The 10,111-nt window shown below is 38.2% G+C and overlaps 1 protein-coding gene across 1 annotated transcript in view; it reads left to right on the forward strand.

Annotated features, from left to right (window-relative positions):
• Window positions 1–10,111, forward strand: part of GPR158 (G protein-coupled receptor 158) — a gene marked incomplete at its 5' end in the record, with an annotated part of 21,191 nt that overhangs the window by 9,214 nt on the left and 1,866 nt on the right. The window contains 3 exons of the mRNA XM_010084013.1: window positions 3,034–3,172; window positions 7,010–7,115; window positions 9,543–9,689. Of these exons, the coding sequence (XP_010082315.1) occupies window positions 3,034–3,172; window positions 7,010–7,115; window positions 9,543–9,689 (392 nt within the window). The remainder of the gene's footprint in view (window positions 1–3,033; window positions 3,173–7,009; window positions 7,116–9,542; window positions 9,690–10,111) is intronic.

Genomic DNA, 10,111 nt, shown 5'->3' on the forward strand with positions numbered 1-10,111 from the left:
AACTCTGCTCTAAATGTAAAGTTTTTATAAAAGCATTATGCATTAAATGGTGCAAACTACTGTTATGCTCCAGTATATTAATATTTTGAAATCTCCCCTTGTTGTCTTAGGAATTCCTTGTAACTATGATTTTGAAACTGAATGCTGTAAAATTTTCACAATTAATCAAATCTGGAGATCAAATGCAATGTTCACTCCTACTTACCCCAGTGCATTGAAATTGAATTTTATTGTGGGAGTGTGGCTTTTTCACTTTCATTTGCTCTCTGAGGTACCTTGAAAGTTTTTTACAATCTCTATACAAAAAAAAAAAATAATTCTTGTAAATCTTCAAACTTAGAGCAGTTTTTTTCTGTGTAAAAATAAGCAAAATTTTGCCCACACTCTTTAGTTTAAATAGGAATACCTTCAGCACATGGAGTTTTATACATGTATTTTCATCCCTTTTATAGCCAGACTTTTTCAAACTCTCAGCCTCTATTAGCACTTGTAACTGATCTTTCCAATCAGCAAGAGACTTGGGGCTCTTCTTACTTTAGTTGAGGAAGAGAAAGAAGAATGGACCATGGGTGGTTTTGTGGAATATGCCTGTTATTTCACAACTAGCTCATCTACTCAGCTCTGCCACTAATGTTGGTTTTTTTTACTACAGAGGACTTTGCATGAAGGGCAAAATGAGAGGAAACAGGCTCTCTGGCGTGCTACGGAGAATACCTGCTGAAATTAATATTAAGACTTTCCATAGAACCTGTGACAGTAAGATACAGTGATTTGGCTTTAGCAACCTAATTCTAACCATTTTGGAAAAAGCAGCCAGTTTGCCCAAGCAGTGAGTGTATGGGGGACATGGGAAGACATGTGTACATGGTTTTGTAAAGCTCAGAACCAGGCTGGGACACATAACCTCATAAGATTTACACCTTTTTTTTTTTTCATATTGATACTCAGTAAGGTCCCAAGTCAAACTATTAAAGTCAAAAGGTTTATTACTGTTGGGATTTTGTTAAGGAAGAACACAAAAATAGCAGCATGTGTGGACTGTGCTTTTTCAGATGTTTGGTTTTATGTAACTGGTAAAACTGCTGGGTTTACGTAGGATATGTTCTAGTAAAAATGATGGGTTTAAAGTGAGGTAATCTATTTTTGATAAAAATGAGAAACAGCAAGTGTTGTTCAAACTGAACTCTTAGCCAAGCACAGACGGATCTGTGTGATGGAAATAATTTTATCAAAACTTGTCTCTTAATGATTTTAGCTAAAATTCATAGCAAAATAGAATGTATGTAATTTAAAGCAGTTATGGACTGTTAAAAGTCCATAGAACCAGAGGACCTGTTCTCATGAGATATCCAGTGCAGATGCTTTATTTCAATCTGTTGCTAATGGGGATTCACAAACATTTGTGTCCTTATCCCAACCAGACCAGTAGTGATTTGCTGATCACTACCATAGGGTGGTGTCACTCATCACTATATTCTACACTATAGTGACATGTATTGGCAAAAAGAAGTATGAGAAACAACTGATTTTCTATTATACTGTATTTGACTGGTTTTTACTCTGAATGTAATTTTTTCTATATTTACAGGTAATTTAAGTGATACTTAGAGATGCAATGACAAAGTGCAAAAATTCACAAAACCAAGAAAAAGCTTAATAAAGGACTTTCCTTTAGCTCAAGCAGCCAATTTAATTAATTTCAGAGATGAGGAGCGAAGCTATGGTAGGGTTCAGCTCACCTGCCAGAACATCTAACATCTAGATGCGTAGATTACAGTACTCATCAGAGTGCTCTCAGTATTTAAGGAGAGATGTGGCACCTACTATTGGGTCAGGATGTGACAGTTTTCGTTTGTTGAGCTGGCTAACTCTGTTCATAGGCAGTAGAAGGATCATGGGCTGAGCTAGACACCTCGCTTTTTGGTGGCTGCGTGTAGGTGACTTAAATCCCATCCCTCCCATTTTACTTTTTTTTCTCAAATGTTTGAACTTGCTCTCAGCCAAGTTCAATGTACGGTGGCATCACTAATGTAATAGCCAGTCAGTAAAGGGATACAGTGGTCAATGGATTACAAGGCAAAAACAATGTATGAGTAACAACAGGATCACACTCAATTTCTGAAGCTGGTCTGGAGCGGTGCCGGAATTGCATGGGTCTATCATGGAATTTCATGTTGCTGGATAGGCTCAACCCAGACTGTGAGGCAAGAGGCACAGGCACCAGCTCTACTCATAGCTACGTGGCAGAGCTGTGGGGTTTTTTTTTCTGGAAGGAGAGGTTTTTCAGGATGGGTATGAAATTATTTCATCTGTATCAAAAGCAAAATGATGTCACAGCAAACTGTCTGCTGGAAACTCAAGTCTGCTGGGTGCAGATGAGTTAGCTCTAAGAGGATAAACTGAACCTGACCCTATACTCCTCCTTTCTTCCTTTACTCATTTTTCTCCTAATGGAGAGAAACGCATCATTTTTTGTAATTACATTAGGCCCTCAGAAATGGCTCATCATATTATGGGTACCAGCTGAATTAACTATCACAAACAAAGGAATTTTTTTAACCCAAAATGTTATATCTGAGTTATAAACCTTTGAAATGAAACTGTAATCTTGAAAAGCTTGTAGTCTAGTAGTAGCAGCGGTATCTAAGCTCTGTAACAAGAACCAGAGCTACAAATAAAAACACTTGTTATTTTTAGTGAAGTCAAACTTCTGTAGTACCATTTTGAAAAACAAGCAAGACATTACTAGACATTGTCTTAAAGTTTGTCAATTGAAAAAATTAAACACCATGAATGCTAAGGTTCCTGATCTGGAAAAAAACAAGTGTGTAAAATGAAAACCAAACGTATCATGTGCAGTGACAATATCTGAAAGAGTTTGAATGCCTGTGTATGTGCATATATAGATGTATGAGTGTATACTTACTGTCTTTGCATAGATACACATGCAGAAGATACTATAGTACATCAATTTTCCTTCCTTTTTCATATATAAAACTAATTGCAAATTATTTCTTTTTGTTCTTCTCACAGCTGAATTTTTATTCCTACTGTGGGGTGTTTATCTCTGCTATGCAGTGCGGACAGTCCCATCAGCATTTCATGAGCCACGTTATATGGCTGTTGCAGTTCACAATGAGCTCATTATCTCTGCTATATTCCATACAATTAGGCAAGTGATCTGTAGATCTAGTAATTAACTATTTGTCTTTCAGGTTTCATATGGTGCAACTTAAAATCTGTGAATGGGACAGGATGCATAATGGAAGGTCTCATAAATATGCAATTCTGCAAATTAAGTGATTATTAAACTTAAAAACTGTTCCCATAGGATTCAAGAATACATACAATCAACTTGTTAATTGTATAATTAGGGTTTTTTTCCATATAGCTAGCTAATATGTTGTTGGATCACAGTTCAGTATACATGGTAAATTAGATATAGCAAAATTACTGTCTGTCTTCAGTCATCTGCATACTGCTCACTGGCTTGTATCCCTAGAAAAATATCAGGTAAGAATGTTGATTTATATGAACTTTCCCTGGTGCTTGACAGATTGGCAAGGTGCAGCCGTTATGTTAAGATAATTGTACTGGTTTGTGCATGAAGCATAGTGTTTTATATGCTGACATAAAAAAATGTATGCATATGAAGCTGTAGCAGTAATATAAAGCACATGTTTCTTTTGAAGTTTATAATGAACTCTACAACTCGTACTTGTAAATTATTATATTAGTAAGAAATAAATAAAGGTCTTTGCCAGAGCTACATGAAAATTACTATATATGCCTTTTGGACTACTATACAGACTACTCTGTGAAAATGAATTGATCCTAGAAAATTCAAAGTGGTAAGATAGCATTAATTTCATCTCATGCTGTAAGAGATTCTTACGACTTTCTTAGGACATTCTCATGCCTTCCTTTGCCTCCTGATAGACCTTATCTACTAAGATTGTTTTTTTACATCATTCCATTTACAGTTTTCAAATACTCTTCTCTGTTCCTTGGTCTGTCTTGGAACTCCCATTTCTCTCTGCCTTCTTGATGTTTGCTTCCGTGAGGCATCATTTTTCCTGAGTAAACATCAGGAAAGCAGATCTTTCATCTGCACTGTGCCCAGGTGCTTTTTTCCCCATCATTGTTAGAAAGTTTGCTGCACTTTTCAGGCTTGCAACTTTTTGTTTCCTTCACCTTCTCCTAACCCCATATCTCAACATCCACAAACTCTCAAAATCTGCTTCTTTACTCGCTAACACAAACATCTGCAAAAATAATGTTTAAAATCTGTATTTGATGGAAGCATTTTTCTTTTCATTCCTGACAGATAAAAAATTCAGTTACAATACTTTTGAATTTATTATAACCAGTATGACTGCTTCTTGGTCAAAATTTTCCATTAATTAATGTTCCTAAACCATATTTTGTGCCATGTTAGAAGATACAGTTCAGTGCATTAAGAGAGCAATTACACGGGCTGCAAGTTTCCTTTCACAATAGGACAGGATGAAAGTAATTTTGGATTAAAGAGAGGAGAAAAGGGGAAAATGTGGCATTTTAATGCATGCCTTGTGAAGGAGGCTCAAAAGTATTAGGTCTTTCAGTTTATCCTAGCGAGGATTGTGTTCCTTCAGCCTAAAAATCAGGTCTGCTGATTTTGTACTTCCTTCTTTAAAAAAAAAAAAAAAAAAAAAAAAGTAATTTTGTATTGATTCATTGCCCTCTGTCTGATACATGCTGGTTTGTTGAAGAAATATCATATGCTGTTTATGGATAGGAATGAATAAAATGCACTGGAAGTACATGATCCCAACTGAGATTATGTCCATTTCTGTATACACAAGTCTTAATCCAGTCTCTTTGAAGTTCACATTTCCCTACCTTTTTCTCTTTTTTGTCTGAACAGCTACAGTAAATGCTATTTTGCTTTCAGGGGTATGGCGTGGATACCTTAATCAGTCAAGGTTTCATGCATAGAACAAGCAAAAAGCCTTCACAGAATTTGAGGATTGGAGCCAAATCTGGTGGCCATCAGGACCTGGGAGCTTTCTCCCATCTCCATCTAATGGATGTGGCTGCTGCTGTGTCTTTTTGCAGGCCTAGCAAGGCTGAACACATCCACCATGGGTGCAGTCACACCCAAAACATGGCTGGCAACATGGACCAGTCCAACGTGTACAGCCTGGGCCTGTTCCTCCTCTGCAGCTGATCAGGTTTACTAATGAAGCATGCACCCTGTGTAGGTTCACAAGCACGCTACATTCACAGGTCCTTCAAATAGGAGCACAGTCCTTAAGTCAATCTAAATACCCATCTTTGGGTTGCGGCCCAGTACCCTGTCATGGGCTGAGACCTTGGGTCTGCCCAGATGCAAGTCTCCCACGTACTGGCTAGTCCAGCCTGAAGTTTGCACATGACTTGCACGTACACACATGCACAGCATAAAGCGTGAGATCTCACAGAAGTTGGGAGAGGATTTAAAGAGAAGACAGCAGATATTCCAAGTACAGGACTCAATTGGTGACAACTTGCTCACATGTCACTGGCCCCTTTATCCCCCTTTCTTTACAAGCTTCTTCTTCCCCCATCTACCTTAGCCCCTCTCTCTTGTCTTCTCCCAAATAAACAACTCATCCCTCATTTCTTTTTTCCTATTGGTCCCAATTTTACATCATCTGTACTCAAATTTGGTATTTCTGATATCACTAGCTAGGTAACTACAGCCTTATATACTGTTACTGATTTGGTTACATCAGTACCACTGGCCTTGCAAGTTCTACTCCCCTGAAGGCCCCCAGTGCTCCCTTCAATTATCTGTGAAGTTTGGCCATCTTTCAAATTACTCAGATGTGAAATTTTGCCATCCCTCACAGCACTGTCTGTAACTTTCGTTCACTTGGCTCTGTTACTTGTTGTATCCAGCAGTTTCTCATGTCATCTTCAATTGTTCTCATGTTGTGTTCAGTTAGCTAAACCTCAGGCCTGAGCCTTCTCATATCCCTGCACACCTCAACAGCAACATCTCTCTAAGAAATAATTATATTTTGTTGTGTTCATGAAACATTTCATTTACAAAGTATTAAACAAGAAATGATGACTATATTATTATGGCATATAAGCCCATGATTCATGCTAGCCTATTTCTGTTAACAGAAGCTTCTGCAAAATGTGCATCTGTGGACTTGGATAAATTGCAAATGTCATTTCTATCTGAATGATTTTTATAAACCTGCGAATTACAAGCCAGTGGTACATCCATTCATCCATTGCATTGCTTAACATTTCTGTCTTTGGGAGCTCACTAAAGGAGATAAGCCAAGCATGCTCCAGCTAGCTTTAACTGCAGGACTTGTTCTACCACTCTTCTGGAAAGCTCAGCAAGGAATTGCTTCATTCAGAGGTTCAGCCACTCATAACCTAGCATTCGCAAGGCTCTTGGGACCTGCGGTATCGAGCTGGGCAGTCCTGCAATCAAGAGCATTTCTCTGCTCCCTCTAAAATGCATTTCAGTTCAGTCCTCTCTTTGATGGCTTATCAGCTGCACTCTGTAGCTGCAGTCTAGGGACATCCTATATTTATGAGCTGCACTGCAATTTGTCATAGTATGTGTGCTTACTTCACCTAAAATCAAAATCCATTCAAATCTGTAATGTATGTAAGCTGTCATAACTCAGTTCAGGCCAAAGAAGCTGTGACAACATAAACCATCCAAAAAAGCAGATAAATAGAGTGAGAATGATGGAATAAGCAATATAATTTAAGGTCTGTTGTTTCTTTTTCTATTTTGTTTTGGCTTGTTAAGTTGATTGTTTTCTTCTGAGTTGTTCTGAAATTGTGGTATATAGGTAAAGCATGTGGATGTAACTTTTAGCCTGTATGAAAGTACTGCAGAACAAAACCAGTTGTGTTTGGCCTTTCTAGGAAAAGAAACCTAAGGAACATTAAAAATGTTAAATCTAATATACTGGAGTGAACTGTGGTGAACTGCAACTCTGCTTTCTATTTTCAGATTCGTTCTTGCTTCAAGACTTCAGTCTGACTGGATGCTGATGCTGTTCTTTGCACACACACACTTGACTGTGACGGTCACTGTTGGGCTGCTTCTGATCCCTAAGGTATGTGAGTCTCTTATCTCTTTTGCCAAAACTGAGGAGAAGAAATGTAATGCAGAAGCAATTCTGTATAAAATTAGCAAGCAACTGATAGAAAAGTAAGATGTAAAATTTGGTTATGTTACCTAGAAAGCTGTATATTTTTTTATTTTAAAAACTTTTATGCATTTTCAGAGATTTTTTCTTTCAGCTTTCAAAATGTCAGTTTAAAGTACTTGAAATTTTTATGTGATCAATACAGGATGGGAAGAATGCTGCCTAACAATCCTTATTTCAGGTATTTGGGTGACTGTGGTGCTGCCAGAGTTACCTGAGATCAGACAAAGAGCTTAGGCAAGGGGACAGAAAGACTAGGGTGGACTGCTAAATAAAACTAGAATGAGGAGGTTGGACTAGCCATGAGATATAGAGGTTGGGATTTAAACCAGGCAGTTGTTACAGGCTGAAAAAGGAGAGCCCTTTGCGAGTCAGAGCCTGGGACAAACAGATGCTGCATACCAAGACAGACATGGCCCATGGTATGGAGTCAGGAGCAATGCTGGGGAAGAAGATGTTCAAGAGGGGCAGGGAACTGCTGGAGAGAGTCCAGCACAGAGCCACAAAGATGATTAAGGGAATGGAGCATCTCCCTTATGAGGAAAGGCTGAGGGAGCTGGGTCTCTTTAGCCTGGAAAAGAGGAGACTGAGGGGTGACCTAATTAGTGTTTATAAATACGTAAAGGGTGAGTGTCAGGAGGATGGAGCCAGGCTCTTCTCTGTGACATCCAGTGACAGGACAAGGGGCAATGGGTTCAAGGTGGAACATAGGAGGTTCCACTTGAATATGAGAAAAAACTTCTTCACGGTGAGGGTGACAGAGCACTGAAACAGGCTGCCCAGAGAGGTTGTGGAGTCTCCTTCTCTGGAGACATTCAAAGTCCGCCTGGATGCGTTCCTGTGTGATCTGATCTAGGTGTTCCTGCTCCGGCAGGGGGATTGGACTAGATGATCTTTCGAGGTCCCTTCCAATCTCTAACATTCTGTGATTCTGTGAGTGTGCATGGGACATGAGAAGATGGAGGACAACAGGAGGCAGGGAGGAGAAGAGACACAGCTCCAAGCACTGTGGCATGCCTCCTGTCAGATGCTGGGAGGGAAGGGACAACATGTCAGTCTCACCAGCGGTGGCAGGACCACAGGTAGTTCCACCTGCCTCTAGCACCAGTCCGCAGGATTTGAGTGGAGCTTTCTTCTTAGACAGTACCCCAGCAAAGCAAATCATTTTATAATGGCTTTTGGAATGACCAGAAATATTAATCAAGAAGTCAAGAGTCAAAGAGAACAGTAAAGGTGAAAGCTGCATAGGAAAGAAGAACATTAAGCAGTTCAACTTGATACTATTTTCAGGTTAATGAAGCTGCTATTCCTGTCTTTTTGCCCAAGTGTCAGAAGGGAGTATGCTGATAACTGTCAAATACATACATTAAACAGTCATAACAAGGGGACACATTGATGCAGGCTTAGTACTGAATAACCTTGGTTTATTTTAAATTACTTTCCTGGTCTTTAGCAAGAGTTATTATTTTCTATTTTATGTCTATATACTTTATTACATATCCTCAGAGATGTCTCTCTAGACTAACCTTTCTGAAGTTGACTCATAACGACAGATCAACGTTTCCATTTTTAGCTTGTTATGTGTAACACTGCACAGACTTTTCTTCCAGCACACCAAAGAATTCAGGGAATTAAGAGAAGATTCAGAAGGTTTAGTTCCATTCATAAAGTCCTGAGGCCAGATGACTGTGTGGACAGTAGTAATTACAGATGAGTGAATCCGTATGAATAAATAAATAAATAGCTGATAACCTCTCTCCAACCCTTCATACAAGCATTTGCTAAAACTTAGAAGAGAGAAATTGTCTCCTTTTTTGTTTGTTTCCTTCTTTTTTTTTCCTCTCTCTCTCTCTCTCTTTTTTTTTTTTTTTTCTTCCCTACCTCATCTCTTCCTGAAAAGAGTCAGGATCTAAAATGGTAGAATTGCTTTCTGCAGAATTATTAAACTGTATGGAGTATAAAATACAATCTTACGGTTTTAGCAGCCTAATTGGAAACACTGGCTGAAATTATTTCCATACTAGCTTAATTTAAATGCAATTTAAAGAAGTTCAAATAAGCATCAAAATAAGTGTTTTTTTTCCTTATGCAAATGTCTAAGATTGATCAAGTTAAGCCATCGTTAATAAGAGTTCCTTCCATACAATACTGGTATTCTGTAGAATGCTACTTATGCCAATGATGCCTATAGCTAGTATTTTGAGTTCAGAAAATCGCAATAAATCCTTAGAAGGATCATTGTGACATAAAAACTGTTGATGTTAACTCTTACAGTGATGTTGAAGTAAACTTTTGCACTGATGGCAACATCTTTGTTATGAATACTTATTGCAGTTTTCACATTCAAGCAATAACCCAAGAGATGATATAGCTACAGAAGCTTATGAAGATGAGCTTGATATGGGTCGATCTGGATCCTATCTGAACAGCAGTATCAATTCAGCATGGAGTGAACATAGTTTGGATCCTGAAGATATTCGGGTATAAAAACTCATTTAAATAGTCTTTATTTTCAAGAACAACACTTCTTCCTACAAGTAAACTCTGAGTTGCATCCATTTGACTTTTTTTGCAGATATCAGCTGAAACAGGCCAGCTTAGGTCTCTCAGTGAGTGTGGTATCAGGTCATGTAAAATCTCATGGAAAATATTCACTAGTGTGAAGACATGCTGCATGACTAGTTGTAGGAGAAGTCATATTGGAGGCTAAACAGGAAGAATCATCCACAGCAAGAACTGTTTATCATTTTCCATAGGCTCTTTGAATTATCTTGAAGTGCAAATAGCATTTGGTGTCAGTGTGATTAGTCATTTGTACATAACTATGCGTAACTATATAGGTAAAATTTTTAAAACACATGATTAACAGAAAAAAAGACTTTATTCCTGTCTTACATGATAAA

This window comes from Pterocles gutturalis, unplaced genomic scaffold (genome assembly GCF_000699245.1).
Source record: "Pterocles gutturalis isolate BGI_N339 unplaced genomic scaffold, ASM69924v1 scaffold22090, whole genome shotgun sequence".
NCBI classification, from domain to species: Eukaryota; Metazoa; Chordata; class Aves; order Pterocliformes; family Pteroclidae; genus Pterocles; species Pterocles gutturalis.